Below are 23658 nucleotides of genomic sequence, written 5' to 3'. Positions count from 1 at the left end.
TAACAACCTTAACCTTAGGTTGAAAGTAGTTATGAGCTTGGACTACGATCATAGTCCGACACCAACATCTAAGAACAACTCGTAATATTATAATAAAAATAGTACAAGTAATACTCAAAGATATGATACTCAGCTCATTCATAGATACATAAAATATATATGTTTTTCAGGTATAACAGTAAAACCCAAATATTTCACCGAAATCATCAAAATATGAGTATGCCAGAAAAACTGAGATTCTTCCCAAAACATTCGACAACAGATAACATGTTTCATTATCAGATGGCATGAGGAAAGTACATCTCTATGCCTGCATGTCAATGTGCATGTGAAGTCATGAATGTCACAATATCGTACAACATGCGGAAATGCATCCTATGCCAACATGCCAAGTATGCATGTCAAGTGTAATGCACCACAATGATAAACTCATGTGCTCATGCTCTTGTAGCAGTCCACCCAGTCATTCAGTCCTCCCAGCCACTCGATCCTCCCAATTACTTGGAACTCGTGCTTGGCACTCGCACTCGACACTCACACTCAGTAGGTACCTGCGCTCCCTGCTGGTATGTCAGACTCCGGAGAGGCGGATCCTGTCCAAGCGCTAATATGAGCTAATCATGGTATAAATCAATAAAGCATGTTGTGGCGCGCATCCCGATCCATAAATAACTCTCACAATCAGGCCCTTGGCCTCAATCAGTCATCAATCTCTCTAGTCTCTCGGCTCACAAATCTCATGTCAATCAGCCCAAAATATTATAATATTATGTGACAACAAATGATAACAGAGACTAAGATATGATATGCAAATGAATGAATATGATTGAGTGTGTAATTTCAAGTTAAACAAATAACTCGACAGCAGAAATGACCTCAATTGGTTTCTCCCAACAGGATGAGCAAATACCCTAAACATAATTTATAACATGGATCACATGTCAATTACTCTAGCAAGTAAAAATTTCATGGATAGAAACAAGATTAGGTAACTACACAATACCATAGAATCAAACCAGTCATAATTTTCACGGTGCACGCCTACATGCCCGTCAACTAGCATGTGCGCCACCTCAACACCAAACACATAACACATATATTCAGGGATTCATACCCTCAGCACCAAGTTTAGAAGTGTTACTTACCTCGAACAAGCCAAATCCAATACCGACGAAGCCAAAAAATACTCTAGAAATGCCATCTCATATGTACCAACCTCTGAACGGCTCACAACTAGCCAAAAGCAACTCAAGAATATCAAATAATGCCAAAGAAAACAAACCCAATCGATAAAGGTTGAATTTTAATCAAAAGCCCAAAGTCAACCAAAAAGCCAAACTCGAGACCGCACCTCGGAACCCGGCGAAACTCACAAAATACGATAACCCATTCAATTAGGAGTCCAACCATACTAGTTTCACTCAAATTCGACTCGGAATCAATGTTCAAAACACAAAAGTTCACTTTATGAAATTCTAGACAAAAAAACCCCAAATTTCACTTTGAAATCATCAATTAAATGCCAAAAATGAAGATGGATTCATGAACTATAACCAAAACTGAGTATATAACACTTACCCCAATTCATGTGGTAAACATCGCCTCCAAATTTGACCCAAATTCGAGCTCCCCAACCCAAAATATGACTAAATGAACAAACTCTCGATATTAAATATTTCTGCCCAATTGTTCTGCCTTGTTTCTTATGCCAAACAATTCTGAATATCACTATGGATGCCTCTAATGAATTCCTTGTGAAATTCCAGTCCATTTAGACTTTTGAATCACTCCATTTGGCACTATAAGGATGAAGATATGTTGGTTTTAATATTTAGAAATAGTGTAGATTTTAAAAAATGAATTCAGTGGCAATATCGTAATTAATCTAAACAAAACTATCTACCCAATTCTTAGTAAAATGACCATATTCCTCATACGATATCGAAACTTGATGATTCCAGTTTTTATGGTTCCAAAATTACGATACGGATCTAATGATTCAATCAAAACAAAAATTATAGCTCATTTGCTTAATGTGGTAACATTTATGCTTGAAGAAACGACATCGAAACATCAATAACGAGTGCAACACAACCCAAAATTATCTGAAACTCACCCGAGCCCCCTGGGATCCCGTATAAACATACCAACAAGGCCCATAACATAACACAGACTTATTAGAGGCCTCAAATCTCGCATAACAATATCAAACCCACGAATCGCACATCAAATCAAACTCAATAAACTGTGAATCTTTCAAATTCCAAACTCATGCCGAACCTTATCAAATTAATTCGGAATGAACTCAAATTTTTCACACAAGTCCCAAATGACATAATGAAGCTATTTCAATTCCCGAAACTACAATCTGAACCTGATATTATCAAAGTCAACTCCCAGTCAAACTTATGAACATTCCAACATTCGCCAAATAATGCTACTACCTTCTAGAAATATCAAAATGCAACTTAAAGCTTCCTAGTTGAGAATCATTCTTCCAAATCAAATTCGGAATAACTTGAAAAGTACAAGTCATAATACATCATACGATGATGCTGAAGACTTCAAAGAGCTGAACGGAATGCAAATGCTCAAAACACCGTCTGGGTCGTTACATATTGCCTACATTATTAGCGTCATCATCAATTATATTTTCATAATAATTATCTATTTGCTGTAAATAATTTATTTAGCTTGTTCTTACAACAATATATATATCTGAGGTTTCAGTTGGTCTAATCTTCATATAATTATATAAAGCATTGATTAATTGGTGACAATTAGACATCTTAATAGAAGGATTCAAAATAGTACCAATTAAGTAAATAGGAGAAATTGGAAAGAAATATTTTTTGAATTTTTCTTGCATTTTTTCAACAGCATCCTTATATTTTTCTTTCTTCTTAAAATCATAGAGTAGAAAAGAAACTTTAGCTATATGTACTAAAATCATAGTAACAGTAGGGTATAAACTCCAGAAAACTCAATAGTAGCTATATAAAAGTAATGTAAAAATTTAAAAACATTATTAATAGCCTCCCAAGTATTATGTAACGACCCGACCGGTCGTTTTGAGTATTACAACTCTATTTCCCCATTTACTGCTCAAATTATACTTTACAGTTGTTGTGTGAATTGTCAAGGTAAATGGTTCGGGTCCGGTGAGGTTTGGGATTGAATTGGAACAATTAGTTCCAAGGTTTAAAGCTTAAGTTAAAATAGTGACTGGATGTCGACTTATGTGTAAACGACCCCAGAATGGAGTTTTGATGATTTCAATAGCTCCGTATGGTGATATTGGACTTAGGAGCGTGTCCGGAAAATTATTTGGAGTTCCGTAGTGGAATTAGGCTTGAAATACCGAAAGTTGAATTTTTGAAAGTTTGACTAGGGGGTTGACTTTTTGATATCGGGGTCGGAATCCGATTATGGAAATTGGAATAGGTCCGTAATGTGAAATGTGACTTGTGTGCAAAATTTGAAGTCATTCTGGATTGATTTGATATGTTTCAGCACAAGACGTAGAATTTAAAAGTTCAAAGTTCGTTGATTTTGAATTGAGATGTAATTCGTCATTTCGATGTTGTTAGGTATGATTTGAGGCCTCGAGTAGGTCCGTGTTATGTTATGGGACTTGTTGATATAGTTGGTTGAGGTCTCGGGGGCCTCGGGTGAGTTTCGGATAGTTAACGGATTGAGTTTTGAGTTAGGAAGACTGCTGGAACTGAAGCCTTCTGGTGTAATTGCACATGCGGAACAATAGTCGCAAGTGCGAGCTCGCAAGTATGAGCTCGCAAGTGGGAGATGGGGTGCGCTGAAGCGAGGTGCGCAGGTGTAGAATCGCACCTGCGAGAGAAGGAGCGCAGATGCGGGCAAAGGGCTGTGAGACATTGGTCGCAGATGTGAGGGAAAATTCCGCACCTGCGTGAGCGGAGATGCGGGAGAATGTGTGCAGAAGCGAAAACTAGGCAGGCGAGTGAAGTCCACACATGTGACGTTTTGCTCACACAAGCGGAGGCTCATGTGCGCAAATATTGTCTGCAGATGCGGATTTACTGGGCAGAACCCTTTAAATTCGGGGTTTCGTAATTTTCACCCATTTTCGGATATTTGATCTCGGTTTGGGCGATTTTGGGGAGGAATTTTTCAAAACAACTTGGGGTAAGTGTTGTTGACTCCCTTATGATTATATTTCATGAATTAAATCTTCATTTTTGGTGTAAGATTAGCAAATATTCAAGAGAAATAGAAGGAAATTTCTATAATGTCACAAAACGAAATTTTCAAGTTTGAATAATGATTTGGTGTCGGATTTGAGTGAAATTAGTATGGTTGAACTTGTAATTGGTTGGGTTCTCGTATTTTGTGAGTTTTATCTGATTTCGAGATGTGGGCCCCATAGGTGAGTTTTGCAGCATAATTTCGGATTTTGTGGAAAATATTAGTACTTTAATATGGTATAAATTCCTATAATTTTTGTGGGCTGAATCAAATTAATTGTGACTAGATTCGAACCGTTTGGAAGTGGATACGCGCAGAATGGGATTTCTGGAGCATTGTTTACCTTGCTCGGCATTGGATTTGGCTTGTTCTAGGTACGTAACTCTTCTAATCTTGGAGCTAAGGGTATGAACCCTGAATATATGTATTATGTGAATTGTTGGGAGGTGACGCACATGCTAGGTGACGGGCATGTGGGCATGCACTATAGAAATTGTGACATAATTGTTTCTGTGGAATCTTGTAGTTAAATAATCTTGGTATTCCCCATGCGGTTTTATGTGTTAAAGAAATTGAGCTGAAAAACATATTAAAAATTATGTTTAGGCTATGTGCCTGTATTTTGGGACCCACATAGGTCATATTGTTGTGCATTATTTCTTTTAAATTGAAAATTCATACTCAGTCATATCCATTTCATTACATATCAAATCTCAGTCTCTGTTGTTATTCATTGATACATCATATCATCATTTTGGGGCTATTCTCATGACATTGTGAGCCATGAGAGAGAGACTGGAGAGATTGATGACTGAGGGAGGTCGAGAGCCTGATTGTGAGGATATTTTTGGGATCGGGTTGCACGCCGCAGCAGGCCATGTTGGCTTTATATATATTATTACTATTATATGGATCGGGGCTGCCCGCCTGCAGCAGGCCTTATTGGCTTATTATGGCACGTGAGTTGTCAGTGCAGATTCTTATATGATACTATAGCATGTGAGTTGTCCGTGCAGCACATGAGTTGTCCATGCAGATTATAGCGCTTGGGATGTAGGAGCCCTCCGGAAATTGTACACACCCCCAGTGAGCGCAGGTACCTATTGAGTGCGAGTGTCGAGTGCTGAGTGGCTGGGAGATGGTGAGGTATGCCCAAGGCGCTGTTTACAAGTGATTGTGAGGTAAGCCCGAGGAGCTGTATACGAGTGATTGTGAGGTCTGCCCGAGGGGATGTTTATGATTTTATCACTGAGTTGCATCGCACTGGCATGCACACATGACATACATGCATAGAGATGTATTTTTCCTCATGTTGTACATCATTCATGATTTCTCACACATTTTTTGACAGATGGGCATAGTGATGCATTTGTTTTTTGCGGGTTATCTGTAAAGAAAATGAAACATCTCATTTATTATTGAAAGGATTTTGGTAAAAAGGTATTGTTTTCAAACATATTCATGTTTTTGGCAACTTCGGCAAACGATTTGGGTTTTCACTGATGTACTTGAAAAGAAGAACTATTATTTTTGAAATCATAATTTAGTTGAGCATTGTATTTCTGAGTTACTTCTTGTACTATTTGCTTTACGTTGTTATGAACTGTCGTGGACTATTAGTTTTGGACCCGACCTTGGTGGAAGCTCGTCACTACTTTCAACCTAAGGCTAGGTTTGTTACTTACTCAGTACACGGGGTCGGTTGTACTGATACTACACTTCTGCACATTGCGTGCAGATATTAGATGTTGTTGTTGCTGTGCTCGATGGTTGCCGGATTTGAAGATGTACCTGCATTCCTATTGTAGCTGCCTCCTGTTCATGGTAGCCTTAGATTTATAAAAGCTCTATTTATGTACTATTCAAACAGACTATCTATTTATTTCATTCCGCTTTGTAAACTCTATTCTTAGAAGCTCATGATTTGTACTATAAGTTCTTGGGGATTGTATAAGATTAAGACCTTTAATTACTTAAATTGCTTTAATAATTATTATTGGAATTGTATTGTTGGTAATTGGCTTACCTAACGGGTTGGGTTAGGTGCCATCACGACTAGTTAGATTTTGAGTCGTGACAAAGTGGTATCAGAGCTCTCGGTTCATAGGTTCTACAAGTCATACGCAAGTGTCTAGTAGAGTCTTGCGGATTGGTATGATGACGTCCATACTTATCTTCGAGAGGCTACAGGGTATTTAGGATATATACTTCCCATTTTTCTTTCCTTATCGTGCGAGATTGATTCAGCTTGAGACATAACTCTTTTATTTTCTTTCGCATATTTGTATGCGCACATGAGCGCTCAGTATCTGTTGTGCATCGCCAGCTTGCGATTCTATGAACGAGGTTCGAGATGTGTATTATGTGTTTTGGTGATGGACCAGTCTGGAGGACTTGAGGCTAGGTTTAGATCGCAGCTTAAGCTCGGTAGCTTCAGTTATAACTTGTACATTTGGACTCGTATGTCCGGTAATGTCCCTACGAGTGGAATTTGTGGCTCGATGAGCGGTGGAATAGCCTTGTGATGAGTACGATGTAACTGCGGGATGTGTTAAGACGATTTGAATGTGACGAGAAGTGTTTCTTTGAAATATAAAGGAAAGGCCATCGGGTGCTTGATTTTCGTTTTGATGAGACGTACAGTCTCAGGTGTGAATGTTTTGAAGGATCTTTCAAGATTGTTAAATCTTGGGACAAATTAAATTCTCATGTCTGGTTAATGAGTTTGGACTCAGATAGACGAAGTGATTGAATAGTAATTATGACTGCGAAAAAATATAACAAGATGCCAATTTAAGGCTAGGGAGGTGGGTTATCTCCTAGAAAGTAATCTACGTAGGTGTGTTCCTTGTAATGTGAGTGGAGGGTTTCTTTTCTGCCAGTGAGGCGTACGTGTGGAGAGTTGAATTTGAATATGGATGAGAAAGTTGACTTGAGTGTCAAGAGAATGATTCTGATCTTAGCGAATTATTTGGGGTATTTTTATGGTTGGCGTTGTATGAGCTTGAGAAGAATTTTGTTGCACTGACCACGGTATTATGACAGTAATAGATTATAGGTATTGTGGATTATGGAGTGTTTTAATATATGGCTTTGAGCCAAGTGGGGGAGTCTGCTATTGACAATTTGATTTCATGGTTAGGTGTTAAATTTTAATTTTGGTCTAAGGCATACTTATGGGTTAGTTATGACTTGCAGAAGTTGAGATCGAGGATGACTCGAATAAGGAAATTCGTGGTTACAGATTATATTGCACGTATGAGTATATGAAAATCGTGGGATGAGTGAGTTGTTATAGGTGAATGATGTAGTGCGCACGGAGTATGAATTTGATAGGTGGTGTTAAAGTAGAGTTACTTCTTTGAGTGTTGATGTGCTAATAGGGCACGTGTCTTTTGTCCCATTTGGGCGGTGCAATTATATTTGAGCAAAGTGGGTGACTCCCGAGAAAATTCTAGTGGGTTTGAGAATAATATATAGCAATTGAGAATATTTCCGAACTTGCGTATGGATAAAATCTGAGATTTTCATTTGATGGTGCCTAGACTTGCGGAAATTCTATATGACTATGGATTCTACTTTTTTGTATAAGGAAGATAAGAAGAACAATTTCAAATTCACATAGGGTATTCTCAGAGTAAGGGTTACAGTTGTAGTAGTTTTGAAGGTGCTTAAGAAGAATACAGTTGCTTATGGGTCGTAGGGCGTTGTGGTTCTATGCTAGATTGTGGGATGAGTTGTGGTTAAAGATCGTGGTGTTTTAGCAAGGAGGAGTATCAATTTGAAGGCAAATTTGAAAGGTACTCAGAGAAATAGGACAACTGGGTAGTAGACTGAACTAGTATGGTAATGGTAGGATCAGTCCTTTGGGTAATTACGATGTGGTAAGACTTTACAAATATTTTGGTGGCAATATTCTTGGGTTTGGTGACCTGCGTGGCTTGGTTGAGTTAGAGAGATTCGGTCCTGATGGCTTGGTTATGTGCAATTGGATTCCAAAGTATTCTTGATGGTTTCTACCAGTGTGGAGAACATGTTGTGTATTGTGATTTCCTCCTGGAAAGAAGCAAGAGAAAGGATGTTTGTGGCAAGATGGAACAGTGATTTGATGGCTTGAAAACAACTCTTGGCACGTTCGAGGACGAACGTATGTTTAAGTGGGGGAGAATGTAACGACCTGGATCGTTTTGAGTATTACAGCCCTGATTCCCCATTTACTGCTCAAATTGTACTTTACAGTTGTTGTGTGAATTGCCGGGGTAAATGGTTCGAGTCCGGTAAGGTTTTGGAAAGAATTGGAACACTTAGTTCCAAAGTTTAAAGCTTAAGTTAAAATAGTGACCAGAGGTCGACTTATGTGTAAACGACCCCAGAATGGAGTTTTGATTCTTTCAATAGCTCCGTATGGTGATATTGGACTTAGGAGCGTGTCCGAAAAATTATTTGGAGTTCCGTAGTAGAATTAGATTGGAATAGGTCCGTAATGTGAAATTTCACTTGTGTGTAAAATTTGAAGTCATTCCGGATTGATTTGATGTGTTTCGGCACAAGACGTAGAATTTGAAAGTTCAAAGTTCGTTGATTTTGAATTAAGGTGTAATTCGTCGTTTCGATATAGTTAGGTATTATTTGAGGCCTCGAGTAGATCCGTGTTATGTTATGGGACTTGTTGATATAGTTGGTTGAGGTCCCAGGGGCCTCGGGTGAGGTTCGGATGGTTAACATATTGAATTTTCAATTAGGAAGACTGCTAGAACTGAAGCCTTCTGGTGTAATCGCACCTGCGAAATAGTAGTCGCAAGTGCGAGCAGGGGTGCACTGAAGCGAGGTACGCAGGTGCGGAAGGAGCTTTGCAGGTGCGGAATCGCACCTGCGTGAGAAGGAGCACAGATGCGGGCAGAGGGTTAGGAGGCATTGGTCGCAGGAGCGAGGGAAAATTCCGCACCTACGTGAGCGCAGATGCGGGAGGATGCGCGCAGAAGCGACAAATGGGCAGGCGAGTAAAGTTCGCACATGCGGCGTTTTGTTCGCACATGCGGAGGCGCAGGTACGCAAATATTATCCGCAGATGCGGATTTACTGGGCAGAACCCTTTAAATTCGAGGTTTCGTAATTTTCACCCATTTGCGGATTTTGGAGCTCGGTTTGGACGATTTTGGAGAGGAATCTTTCCACACAACTTGGGGTAAATGTTCTTGACTCCCTTGTGATTATATTTCATGAATTAATATTCATTTTTGATATAAGATTATCGAATCTTCAAGATAAATATAAGGAAATTTCTATAATGTTACAAAATGAATTTTTCAAGTTTGAATACCGATTTGGAGTCGGATTTGAGTGAAATTAGTATGGTTGAACTTATAATTGGATGGGTTGTCATATTTTGTGAGTTTCGTTGGATTCCGAGACGTGGGCCACATGGATGATTTTTGTAGTGTAATTTCGGATTTTATGGAAAATATTAGTATTTTGATATGGTATAAATTCCTATAATTTTCGTGGGCTGAATCAAATTAATTGTGGCTAGATGCGAGCCGTTTAGAAGTGGATACACGCAGAATGAGATTTCTGGAGCATTGTTTAACTTGCTCGGCATTGGATTTGGCTTGTTCGAGGTAAGTAAATCTTCTAATCGTGGAGCTGAGGGTATGAACCCAGAATATATGTATTATGTGAATTGTTGGGAAGTGACGCACATGCTAGGTGACGGGCGTGTGGGCGTGCACTATAGAAATTGTGATATAATTATTTCTGTGGAATCTTGTTATTAAATAATCTTGGCATTCCTCATGCGGTTTTATGTGTTAAAAAAATTGAGCTTAAAAGCATATTAAAAATTATGTTGAGGCTATGTGCCAGTATTTTGGGACCCATAAAGGTCATATTATTATGAATTATTTGTTTTAAATTGAAAATCCATACTCAGTCATATCCATTTCATTACATATCATATCTCAGTCTTTGTAGTTATTCATTGATACATCATATCATCAATTTTGGGCTATTCTCATGACACTGTGAGCCCATGAGAGAGAGACTGGAGAGATTGATGACTAAGGGAGGCCAAGGGCCTAATTGTGAGGATATTTTTGGGACCGGGCTGCACGTCGCAGCAGGCCATGTTGGCTTTATATATATTATTACTATTATATGGATCGGGGCTGCCCGCCTGCAGCAGGCCTTATTGGCTTATTATGGCACGTGAGTTGTCCGTGCGGATTCTTATATGATACTATAGCATCTGAGTTGTCCGTGCAGATTATAGCACTTGGGCTGTAGGAGCCCCTCCGGAGACTGTACACACCCCAGTGAGCGTAGGTACCTACTGAGTGCGAGTGCCGAGTGCCGACTGCTGAGTGACTGGGAGGCATGAGAGATGGTGAGGTATCCCCGAGGGGCTGTTTACAAGTGATTGTGAGGTAAGCCCGAGGGGCTGTATACGAGTGATTGTAAGGTAAGCCCGAGGGGCTGTATACGAGTGATTGTGAGGTCTGCCCGATGGGATGTTTGTGATTTTATCACTGAGTTGCATCGCATTGGCATACACGCATAGAGATGTATTTTTCCTCATGCTGTACAGCATCGCATCATTCATGATTTCTCACATATTTTTTGACAGATGGGCATAGTGATGCATTTGTTTTTACACGGGTTATCTGTAAAGAAAATGAAACATCTCATTTATTATTGAAAGGATTTTGGGAAAAAGTTATTGTTTTCAAACTTATTCATGTTTTTGGAAACTTTGGCAAACGATTTGGGTTTTCACTGATATACTTGAAAGGAAGAACTATTATTTTTGAAATCATGATTTAGCTGAGCATATTATTTCTGAGTAACTTCTTGTATTATTTGCTCTACGTTGTTATGGACTGTCGTGGACTATTGGTTTTGAACCCGACCTTGGTGGAAGCTCATCACTACTTTCAACCTAAGGACAGGTTTGTTACTTACTCAGTACATGGGGTCGGTTGTACTGATACTACACTTCTGCACATTACATGCAGATATTGGCTATTGTTGTTGCTGTGCTCGGTGGTTGCCAGATTTGAAGATGTACCTACGTTCCTGTTGTAGCTGCCTCTTGTTCATGGTAGCCTTAGATTTATAAAATTTCTGTTTATGTACTATTCAAACAGACTATGTATTTATTTCATTCCGCTTTGTAAACTCTATTCTTAGAAGCTCATAATTTGTACTACCAGTTCTTATGGATTGTATAAGGTTAAGACCTTTAATTACTTAAATTGCTTTAATAATTATTATTGGAATTGGATAGTTGGTAATTGGCTTACCTAATGGGTTGGGTTAGGTGCCATCATGACTAGTTGGATTTTGGGTCGTGACATATTAGTTGTTAACATATAGTTTGGATCAGTACAATGCGCATTAGCAACTTCAGTTATAGGCAATCTATATTTGTAGCAACATCTTAAAAATAAGTATGTATAATTCCATCTAGTAACAATTTCATCTGGCATGAATCTGGGGTTAAGGTAATGTTCGGTACACTTATTCTTAAACTTACCAATTCTAGATTGTCTATTATTTCCTTGAATAACACTGACTACTCTTATATGAGTAATTTCACTCGAAAATAAATCAAGGCATCTTTTAACAATTAAATTATAAACATGACATGCACACCTAACATGAAAATTTTCGTCAAGTGGTGGTTGCAAATACAGTTTTAATATTGAAATAGTGATATTATTGTTAGAAGCATTATCAAAAGACATACACAATAATTTTTTATTAAGATTGTAAAATGTAACAACTTCGCAAATAGTAGTACCTATAAAAATAGCAATATCACTCTGATCTTCATCATATTTAAAAGCGATAAAACATTTTTTCATACAATAATTATCATCTATTCAATGACATGTAATCGTCAAATAATCATTTTCATTAACAACATGGCCAATATTAGAAGTTTGAGAAACTCTACAAGGAAGGTGGTCAGACATATAACGTATGTATGTCTGATATTGTTCATGAAGTCTAAAGATATCAGATTTACAAGTACTTCTGGGGATACCTTTAAATAAAAGATTATAAATCCTTTGAATATACACAATAAGAAATGATGAAGAAGAAAAAGAAAAAGGTAGACAATCCAAAGCAATAATTTTTGCTAACTTCTCACGATCCTTCATTTTATCATATTTTCACCCATTTTCGGATATTGGAGCTCGATTTGGCAAAGTTGGAGAGGAACTTTTCCAAACAACTTGGGGTAAGTATTGTTGACTCCCTTATGATTATATTTCATGAATTAATCTTCATTTTTGGTGTCAGATTATCGAATCTTCAAGAGAAATAGAAGAAAATTTCTATAATGTCACAAAACGAATTTTTCATGTTTGAATACCAATTTGGTGTCGGGTTTGAGTGAAATTAGTATGGTTGAACTTGTAATTGGTTGGGTTCTCATATTTTGTGAGTTTCGTCGGATTCCGAGATGTGTGGCCCACAGGTGAGTTTTGTAGCATAATTTCGGATTTTGTGGAAAATATTAGTACTTTAATATGGTATAAATTCCTATAATTTTCGTGGGCTGAATCAAATTAATTGTGACTAGATTCGAGCCGTTTGGCAATGGATACGTGCAGAATGGGATTTCTGGAGCATTGTTTACCTTGCTCGGCATTGGATTTGGCTTGTTCTAGGTAAGTAACTCATCTAATCTTGGAGCTGAGGGTATAAACCCTGAATATATGTATTATGTGAATTGTTGGGAGGTGACGCACCTGCTAGGTGACGGGCATGTGGGCATGCACTATAGAAATTGTGACATAATTATTTCTGTGAAATCTTGAAGTTAAATAATCTTGGCATTCCCCATGCAGTTTTATGTGTTAAAGAAATTGAGCTGAAAAATATATTAAAAATTATGTTTAGGCTATGTGCCTGTATTTTGGGACCCACAGAGGTCATATTATTGTGCACTATTTCTTTTAAATTAAAAATTCATACTCAGTCATATCCATTTCATTACATATCATATCTCAGTCTTTGTTGTTATTCATTGATACATCATATCATCATTTTTGGGTCTATTCTCATGACATTGTGAGCCCATGAGAGAGAGACTGGAGAGATTGATGACTGAGGGAGGTCGAGGGCCTGATTGTGAGGATATTTTTGGGATCGGGCTGCACGCCGCAGCAGGTCATGTTGGCTTTATATATATTATTACTATTATATGGATCGGGGTTGCCTGCCTACAGCAGGCCTTATTGGCTTATTATGGCACGTGAGTTGTCCGTGCGGATTCTGATATAATACTATGGCACGTGAGTTGTCCGTGCAGATTATAGCCCCTGGGTTGTAGGAGCCCCTCCGGAAACTGTACACACCCCCAGTGAGCGCAGGTATATATTGAGTGCGAGTGTCGAGTGTTGAGTGACTCGGAGGCATGAGAGATGGTGAAGAATGCCTTTGTTAGTAATTCGTCCAAGTTTAAATGGATTAGGTTGGATTAGGTTATGATCTGTCAGTTGACTTGATTCAATGGGTTGAACGCGAAATGACATATCAAATTATTGGTTTAAAACGGATCAAAGAGTGTAACTCAACGGGTCAAAGTGCAGCACAAACCAATACAAAATCCTATTTAGAGATTAAAAACTAGTATGTTAATTTGGAAGGACTTGAGCGACAAAAGTATCAGATACAAATAAATTTTTACCGGTAAAATGTTGCTGCTGCTGAGGAGCAGATCTACTTGTAGTTGGGTTCTGATGGATATGACTTTGATGTGGTGGAGCTTGTAACGTTGTACAATTCAAATGAGCATCAAAACCACAAGTTTGGCATCTATAAAGCCAGTGATTGGTTCCAACTTTCTTGCAAATATCACAACAGAATGATTTACCAGGATAAGGAGGTGAAAACTTAAGGTCAAGCTGGTGATGATGGGACCAGTGAGTGACACATTGTGGGAAAACAGCACATAGTATGTGAAGGTCAGTGCCACAAGTTTTGCAGTGGTAAGAGAAGCCATCTCCATTCTCCCCACATGCATCACAGTTGAATTTCCCGTCAGGGTAAATGGGTTTTGGGAGGAGAGTGAAATGATGTTCTTTGTCAAATGGATGAGTGATTTGCTGAGGCATTTGGGAACATTCAGTATGAAGGAAAAAATTGCAAGATTTGCATGTGTAGATTGATCCGATGGCTTGAATCTTGCAGCCTGAACATAGCTGTGAAGAAGATGAAGCAAAGTTTTGATTCGTGATTAGCTCTAAAGGGTGAGGGTGACTGAAATGGTTGATTGTATTCTTGGATTCTTGAGGTTCCAACTTCACCTTCCCCATCTCTAGCTATCTCTCTCTCTCTCTCAAATTTGGAGGTACGTAGGTTTAGGTACTTCGATATTTAATAGAACTGACCAATTTTGACAAGTGAAATAATTAGACTTAAATCCTTCACAAACTTAAAAACCAAATCATGAATTGTTTATTTTCAGTTGTGCACAACTTGTTCACTAAATAAGAAATAAAAGTCAAGGGACAGAATTTGGGGTGGTGGGGGAGATTGAGAATATGAAATGAAGTTGTTTGCTGGTATGGTCCCCAAGTCAAGGTCCATATAACGCGGTTTAGGAGGAAAATTGTCAAAATATTCACTAGGTGAATTCATGAGGGGGTGTGCTCTGTGGACTCAGGGTTGACGGAATTATTGATAAATTAATTTTTTATTTTTTATTCTTTAATTTTGGAATGGCTATTCGATTACCACGAGACCTAATGAGTTCAATCAGAATATCTCGAAAATCTGCGCAGCAATCTCTACCAAAGCACAAGAGGATATAATTTCAGTTTTTCGTAAACAGTAAGCACTTGGTGCCTTAACTGATGATAATGATCCAATACTGTCAAAACTTGTATATATGACATTGTTAGGACTTTTAACTGATTATAGAGAAAGAAAATGCATTTGGCAAAAAGATCCTTTTTTATTTGTTAAAACTTGTTTTAGAAAAGTTAAGCTTGCCTTGACGAGATCCATGAGTCATACAAATGTGAATCTTGTATTAATCTAGACGCCAGTTGCATTTTTGGCAATTTGTCTTACTTGGAAACGTTTACTTCGAAAAATCAGTATATCAAAGTCTTCGGGTATTCCAAAAGTATGTCAATCGTGCTCAAGTCCTCATAAAATGACACGCCAGCTTGGAAACTACCTATTGTGACATAACTAAGGGGTCATTTGGTTTGGGATAAAGGATAATTAATCTTGGAATTAAATTTGAGATAATTTTATCTCATGTTTGGTTGGGATAAAATCGCGATATAACTAATTCCGGGATTAGTAGTATTGTGTTTATCTCTATGGATGATGGGATAAGAATCTCGTGTAACTAACTCCGGAATAGTTATCCCGAGATAATTAATCATGGGATAACTTATTTTTAAACCAACGACCCCATAAAGAACTAGTATAAAATTTGCTAGGTTTAGGGACACATGAACGCAGTTCTTGAAGATTATTCATAATAATGATAATATTACCTTCGGTAAGTTGTAATATGAATCCAAAATAAATTCAAGAATGAATTTAGGATGTCCAGAATCATGAATCTAAAAATATTCAAGAATGGCTATTCGATTACCGCGAGACCTAAAGAGTTCAATCAGAATATCTCGAAAATCTGAGCAACAATCTCTACTAAAGCACAAGAGGATATAATTTCAGTTTTTCGTAAACAGTAAGCACTTGGTGCCTTAACTGATGATAATGGTCCAATACTGTCAAAACTCAATATAACGTAACAACATCGATATATAACAATCATTTACTATAAAAGTCAAACTTTTATGGAACTAATTTTCATGTTATATTATAATATATATTTTCTCCGTTAAGGTATAGCGCGGTCGATAACTGCGCTATATTTGAACTAAAAACGGGCGGGAGGGTATAGCACGCATATATAACGCGCTATAGTATAGCGCCGTATATATGCGTGCTATACCTATATAAAAAATAGTGCCCTTCTCCTTCCCCAGCCAAACGTGAACCACCACCCCCCCCCCTCCCCCCCCCCCCCAAAACCCAAATAATCGGTCCCCTCTCCATTTTTAAAGAAACAACTCGGTGGAGCCCATCCGTCCCACAAAAAATATATCTTGTCCGTATTGTAGCAAACTAACACTGGATCTAAGGCGTTATCGTGTAGTGGTTTGCTCGTTTCGGCCCCAAATTATCAAATCTTCACCTTTCAATAAATTGTAAATCGAGTTATTCCGACTTATTTTTTGTCAAAACTCATGTCTAAAAAATGCGTATTAGTTATTTTTACTGTGGTCTATATTTTTTTGTGATTGTTTTGTGATTTTATTAGTTTGTCATTTTTTATCCGGATTAGATTATTTGTCTGCTTAATAATTAGTGAAATTCTTATTTTATGAATAATTAATGTTATTAGATGTTATAAAAAATATTTATTATTTGTTTTTAGTGTGGTATATGTATTTTTGTGATTGTTTTGTGATTAAATTAATTTGTTATTTTTTATCCGGATTAGATTATTTATCGTGTAGTTATTTTTTATCCGGATTTCATTGTAGTACATATATTGATATGTGACTTTATTGTTGTTGAGTGTCCTTTAGTGTTATGTTGTGCTCGTAATTTTAATGTAGTACCCGTAATTGTAATATAATGGCCGTAATTTTAAAGACATCGGCAATGCCCCTCATGGAGCCCACATTGTGCGATACTGAGATGCCGGAGACGGATGATCTAATTCAGGATCCCGCTGAGACCATGGTTTGACCATTAAAAGTTTTCTTCCTAACACGTACGTTAGTAATTATTATTTAATATAGTAAATTATCTTATTATTCTGTAGGTTACTGCAGTCCCGACGACCGCTTCTACCGAGTCTGTCAGCCTTACCGACGATCATGTTGTTGTGCATCCTCTGATAAAGAGGAGACGTGATGAGGATGATCATGATAGCATAGCCGAGCGGGATGGGATGCGCCTCAGGCCAGCCAATGCTTTAAAGCATACAGGTTGTGGGACACATTGACATTTATTATTATTTGTATATATGACATTAAATATATAATAGCATTATTTATGTTTTACATAATTTGCGCATGTGTTTTTATTTCTCGAGTTATTTAATAGTTTAACAGTACAACACAGGAAAAAATGATAAATTAATATAAAATTTAAATTCGTTACCAATTAAAGATAAACAATGACACGTACAACATATAAATAAAATACAGCACTCAACGCATCAATGTATTATTTTAGTCACTATCGCCCATTATTGTGTGCTTCAACCACTTAAATTTCTCCTTCAGCCTAATTTTTCTTCTTCTTCCTCTTTTAATTTCTCCTGCAATGCCGTTAGTTGTTCTTGTAGCTTCACAATCTGGAGTTCGTATTCACCGGTCAGATTCCAAAAGCTTAGCAGACATAATTTGTAATATTCCTGATTAATGGGTTCATCATACCATTCATCAAAACTACATTTCTTTTCGTCCTACCAATAAGAGAATAACACAAGAATATTAACTAACATGTTATATAAAAAGTATTAACAAATATTTCTTCCAATAATAATAACTTACAACTTGTTTACACATCCAACGTCTGCGCCCTAGATTGTAATTTGACCAATATGGCTTCAAAATCGCACGTTTGCCACAATAACACATTGGTACGTAATTGTGTCCAAACATATTGTAATGCTCGAAATTGGAAAAATTTTGGAAAGTTTTTGTTTTCGTTTCGTTATGATTCAAATAATAACTACAATGTGCGGGTTTTTTTATAGGCTGCCAAGAGTGATGTTACGTTACATAGCGCATGTTGGTGAAGCGATATGTTTCGCGTGATAATTATTCCTTCACGTACAAGTGGGTCCAGCCTTTTCAGTACGACAGCTTTTCATATGGGCAGCTTTTTCAGGGGGACAGCTTTTTCAGGTTGACGTGACAAAACACATAGCGCATATTGGTGTGGCGCTATGTTTCGCGTATAATGATTCCTTCGGGTACAAGTGGGTCCAATATTTCATGTCAACAACTTTTTCAGGCCGACAGCTTTTCAGCTCGACATGACAATACACATAGCGCATATTGATGAGGCCCTATGTTTCGCGTAATAATGATTCCTTCAGGTACAAGTGGATCCAGCTTTTTCAGTACGACAGCTTTTCAGGCGGGCGCTTTTTCAGGTCGATGTGACAAGCCACATAGCGTATATTGGTGTGGCGTTATGTTTCGTATAATAATGATTCCTTCGAGTACAAGTGGGTCGAGCATTTCATGTCAATAGCCTTTTCGGGCCGACAACTTTTCAGCTCAGCATGACAATACACATAGCACATATGCATGAGGCTCTATTTTTTGCGTTCATACAGGTCGATATGCAGCTTAGTTCTTCTTAAGTTAAACCGAGAGATCAATATTCAAATAACATTTGAAGAACCAGAACAGCATCCAATTTAGAAATGTCACTAATATTTAATAAGTGGTTTACGAAGAGGTAAAAAGGTGAAGGTAGTTCAAAAGATCCAAATGGAACACGTCAAAACACAATTAATCCCTACCTTGAAAAACATATGCTAGGTTGCTATACTGATTTGGTTGATGACAAGTGGTATGGTATTCTGTGTCCCTTGGAAAATAAGCCTATCATTATACACGGTAATCTAAAAGTTTCAGGGTACATTATTGAGGGAGAAACGCATTCTACCAAGCCTGAAGGTATGTGAATTTTGGGCAAAAAACTACAATGGGTTCCCATTTACTCAAAACGGTGTCATTATGAAGTACTATGTCACTGGAATGGGCTTGTTATACCACAAGCGCTGTCTGCAACCTTCTAAACAAACACACACATAGATGAACCAGAAGTGATTCAGCACTTGATGAAGGAGATTCTAGAGATGGAAAAGGCATTTGTTGTTCATCATGCTATCGATGATATTAACTACCTGAAAGGAACGGAGGATCATTACTGGCATTTATTAGAAAATAAAAAATTACATAGAGACAATGAGTATCCAGTTTTCCCAACAGTTATCGAGTGGGAGGAACTACCAAAGTTTCTACCACAGACGTTGGATGTAGGAGTCACATATTATTGTAGAAATCAAGCAAGTGATCTTATTAAATATATCTATGAAATACGAGAAATGTGCGACAACTGGAGCCTAGATTACGATGCCCTCGGTCCCGAAGAGTTCTTACAAGATGTTGACGAAGAAGATGAGGACGGTGACAACGAAATAGTGTCAGGCAGCGAAGATAGTGGCGAATGAAATTTTTTTTTATTCCTTGGCTATATGTCAAACTGTTGTATTTAATATTTAATTCTAAATAACAATTAGATTTAACCCTATTGGAAATATAATTTTATTTCATACATTTTGCAACCTGAACACTTACATAAATTTAGCACAACAAAATTACTTCAATAAAACACTATGTTTATCCTTGATAATTGGGCACATTGGATGAACTGCCACCTGCTGCTGAATTACCACCGCTTCCCAAACCAGCTGAAGGACATTTATGACGGTCATGTCCTGTTTGGGAATATATGCCACATTTACGCGCATAAACGGCATCACCAACATCTATTTGGTTCCATATACGCGTTATTTTTTTGCACTTGCCGTTGACGCACATAATCCTTGTTACGCACCATTTTAAATGGTTTCGGCGGCCAATAATGCTCAGCACCCACTGGCTGCAGTTGTCCACTATAGGTGTTTAAGTATGCTGCAACACTATATTCTTTATCAAAGTACCTTGTTGCCGCGAAACTTGTATGTTGAAAGCACTTCATGACATGTGAGCATGGAAAGTGATAGATTGACCATTTTCTACAGTAGCATAATCTTCTGGCTTTAATGACGGTGTGTGTATTATTCCCATGGTTGTGATGCAGACCAGTGCGAACTTCAAAAATATTTCACTCGCTGCAATACTGCAAAAATGAATGCCAATGTGCTCGCTTCCTATATTTATCAAATCGTTTCATTGGTTGCGGAATAAACTCAATACCCATTTCCATTAATGACGATACACCTCTAGATCTTTCAACAAACCTCTCTGCCATCTGCTTGAATGACATCCGCACCATGGCAGTGACTGGCAATCCACGTGCAGACTTTAATAACCCATTGAAAGACTTTGACACATTTGTAGTCAGAATTTCCTATCTTCTACCACCATCCTCATGCAAAGTCCACTTGTCAAGATCATGTTGCATCAACCAACGATAGGCTTCTCGGTCTTCCTGCCTAATCAATTCTATTCGCCTCCTGAATTTACATTCTTGGTGATTTGTTGCAGCCATCCACATTAAATCATGCAAGTCCTTGTTCGGATAAACCCTTTGGAAGTTGGCCTTCAAGTTCCTAACACAGTAACAGTGGTATGCATATGGTTCCTGCTATGCACGTAAATTCTGTACAAAACTTAAAATACCGCCATGCCGATCAGATATTAGACAAATACATGAATGTTATTTGAAAACGTGCTCCTTCAAGTAGTTCAAAAATAATGTCCACGTATCTTGGCTTTCATTGGCACAAATAGCAAATTCTAGGGGAAATATACTTCCATTAGCATCTACAGCAACGGCGATCAACAACTTAATATCATACTTTCCATAGACATGAGTGTCGTCTATGGATGTTACCGACCGACAATAAACAAAACAATCAATAGCTGGTTTAAATGCCCATAACACATATCTGAATATGTATTCAGGTATTCCCAGACTCCACTCAACCTTCCATTCAACAATAGTCCCGGGGTTAAAGTGTTGCAATCCAGCTATGTACCTGGGTAGAGCGGCAAATGACTTATCCCAGTTACCATAAATAATTTAACGCTCGTTTACGCCCGAGAAATGCCTTTCTTTTGGTAATGGTACATCTATATACCTGGTGGACAATTGTTATACACTCTTTGATCTTGTGCCTTATGGACTTTTCAATATGTGGAATCAAGATAAGAGAAATCAAGTCAACATTCAAGTTAAAATGATTCCCACTGAATGTGTCCATTTCATAATTATGGGTGCCTATATATTTCCTCACAATCCACATATTTGTTTTCAACTTTCTCACACGCAACATCCAATTACAAGCTTGAAACCATCTACGACAAATAACCTTATATACTTCTGGAGATACTCATGAACCACGATCTCACGACACTCTTTTATTCTGTACATTCTCATCGCCCTGCATAGGCGCACTTTATCAACAAAAAACATGCCCTTTGATAGCACCGTTGCTCTAGATTTATCCCACATCGTTGTTCGGATTTTGTCAAGATCCCTTGTGAGGGCATGGACATCCGGCATACTTGGCAACTGATCATGGTAAGGAACATCGCTTGAATAAAATGGCACATGGGACTCGTACACTCTTGGTCTGACGGGAGGTGGAGCATGCTCCCTCGTCAAATCAGGTTCATCATTCTCGTCCTCATCACCGTCACCCTCATCAGGGAAGGGTGTGTCATCTCCAGACTCGCCAGCATTGTTGTCATAATCACTACCATCTTCCTGAATCTGCGCATCTGCCAAATTCCAATTAAATATGTCATCTTCGGGCAATTGAGTAAGGACAGGACCTTCAAGTTGCTCGTTTTCACTACACGACCAATAATATAACGAGTTTCTCAAATTTATCCAAAATTTACATATAAAGTTTATCACTTCACTTATAAATCATAATGTGTTGATATCCCATGATACACATTATCATGTTGGTACTGACTGCCTGATAGACCACCATGATCCAACATACCAAAACTAGGCATATTCCAACTATCTGTTAGTTCATAACTTGTAAAATTCATGTGATGACCCAAAATGTCATCTTATATTTTAGACCTCGAATCAGTGCTCTTAAGCCTTAAAAATCTTATATTTATCCTCCTCGATTTGTGTGATCAGTCCGGGCATGTTTCCGGAAAGCTTTATGTTGAAAATTGATGAAAACAAGAATTTATGCCTTAAAAGTTGATTTTATTTGTCTTCGATCAACATTTTTGGTAAACGGTCCTGGATCCATGTTTTGACGGTCCTGGTGGGTCCGTATCGAATTATGGGACTTGGGAGTATGCCCGGAATTAAATTTTGAGGTCTATAGCCCGAAAAATAAATTTTTGACTAAAATTGAATTGCAGAAAATTAATGGTTTTAAAGTATATGCTTAATGCTTGATTTTGATGGTATCGGGCCCGCATTTTGGTTCAGAAGCCCGGTACAGGTCCGTTATAATATCGGAACTATATCTGAGAAATTTGGTGAGAAACGGAGTTTAAATGACGTGATTCGGACCTTTGGTTGAGAAAATAGTAACTTTAAGTGTTCTTGAGAATTTCATTGATTTTGATGCTAAATCCGTAGTTTTAGGTGTTATTTTGGCAATTTGATCGCACGAGTAAGTCCGTATGATATTGTTAGACTTGTGCGCATATTTGGTTTGTAGCCCCGAGGGCTCGGGTGAGTTTCGGATAGGCTATGGGGTGATTTGCACTTAGAAAATATGAGATTTTTGTTGCAGCAGCTGTTCTGGTGTGCCCTTCTTCACGTTCGTGTAGGTAGTGTCGCGAACGCGAAAGGTAAAATGGGGGCAGGGGAATTTTCTTCTTCGCGAACGCGAAGGACTGGTCGCGAAAGCGAAGAATTGGGGGTGGTACCCTTCGCGAATGCGTAGAAAGACTCGCAAACGCGAAGGCCTTAGGCCGTTGTGCATCGTGATCGCGACAAGCCTCTCGCGAACGCGATGAAGGCATGTTCAATTTTTTAAAACAGACTTCAAAGACGGGATTTGTTCAAAATTTCACATTTTCTTCACTTGATCTCAACCTTCGGCGATTTTTGAAGTGGGAATTCAACACCAAATCATAGGTTCGTGTTCTTAAACTCATTCCTTTCAATTTCCATCAACACCCACTAGATTTCTAGGCCTAAATCTTGTTCTTTAAGGGTAGAAATTAGAGATTTTAGGAGAATTGGGAATTTTGTAAATTTGGGAATTTAGACCTCCATTTAGGGTCGGATTCCGGAACTAATAACATATTCGGGCTCAGGGGTGAATGGGTAAACGGAGTTTGGTCCGAACCTCGAGTTTGGACCAAGCAGGCCCGGGGTCGGTTTTTGACCTTTTTTGAGAAAATTTGGTAAATCTGTAATTATTCATTAAAGTTGATTCCTTTAGCGATAATTGATGGTATTAAGCTATTTGTGACTAGATACGAGTGAGTTGGAGGTGAATTCTAAGGGAAAAGCGGTACTTGAGCAGTGAGTGGCCTGTGAATTGATGCAAGTGTCGTGTCTAACTTTGGCTTGAGGGAATAGGTATTATGTGTTTATTTGCTATGTGTTTGGTTGTTAAATACGATGTATAGGTGAGGTGACGAGCATCTATGC

The 23658-nt window shown here is 38.1% G+C and overlaps 1 protein-coding gene across 2 annotated transcripts; it reads right to left on the bottom strand.

The window, feature by feature from the left end:
* Nucleotides 1-1126: 1126 nt before the first annotated feature.
* On the bottom strand, nt 1127-14699 carry LOC104084868 (protein VACUOLELESS GAMETOPHYTES-like). 2 transcript variants are annotated; one of them, XM_070176127.1, is made up of 2 exons: nt 13919-14699; nt 1127-1233 (listed from the first exon to the last, which is right to left on the bottom strand). In XM_070176127.1, exons 1-2 carry the CDS (start codon nt 14544-14546, stop codon nt 1142-1144), a joined length of 720 nt encoding a protein of 239 aa, XP_070032228.1. In that variant the 5' UTR covers nt 14547-14699; the 3' UTR covers nt 1127-1141. The 2 variants fall into 2 exon arrangements, with proteins under 2 accessions (XP_070032228.1, XP_018622426.1); XM_018766910.3 differs by lacking the exon at nt 1127-1233 and adding an exon at nt 2326-2622.
* Nucleotides 14700-23658: the final 8959 nt, after the last annotated feature.

This window comes from Nicotiana tomentosiformis, chromosome 1 (assembly GCF_000390325.3).
Source record: "Nicotiana tomentosiformis chromosome 1, ASM39032v3, whole genome shotgun sequence".
In the NCBI taxonomy this organism is placed as follows: domain Eukaryota; kingdom Viridiplantae; phylum Streptophyta; class Magnoliopsida; order Solanales; family Solanaceae; genus Nicotiana; species Nicotiana tomentosiformis.
Note: the sequence above shows the minus strand (reverse complement) of the source record. Positions and strands in the feature narration are given on the sequence as shown.

Bases quoted from the DNA above. Each gene is read 5' to 3' on its own strand.
- LOC104084868 (XM_070176127.1), bottom strand. From the start codon at position 14,546: ATGGGGAAGGTGAAGTTGGAACCTCAAGAATCCAAGAATACAATCAAC. The intron at 1,234-13,918 runs GTAAAAATTTAT...GCTTTTGGCTAG, and splicing joins GCAGCAGCAACATTTTACCG to TTGTGAGCCGTTCAGAGGTT.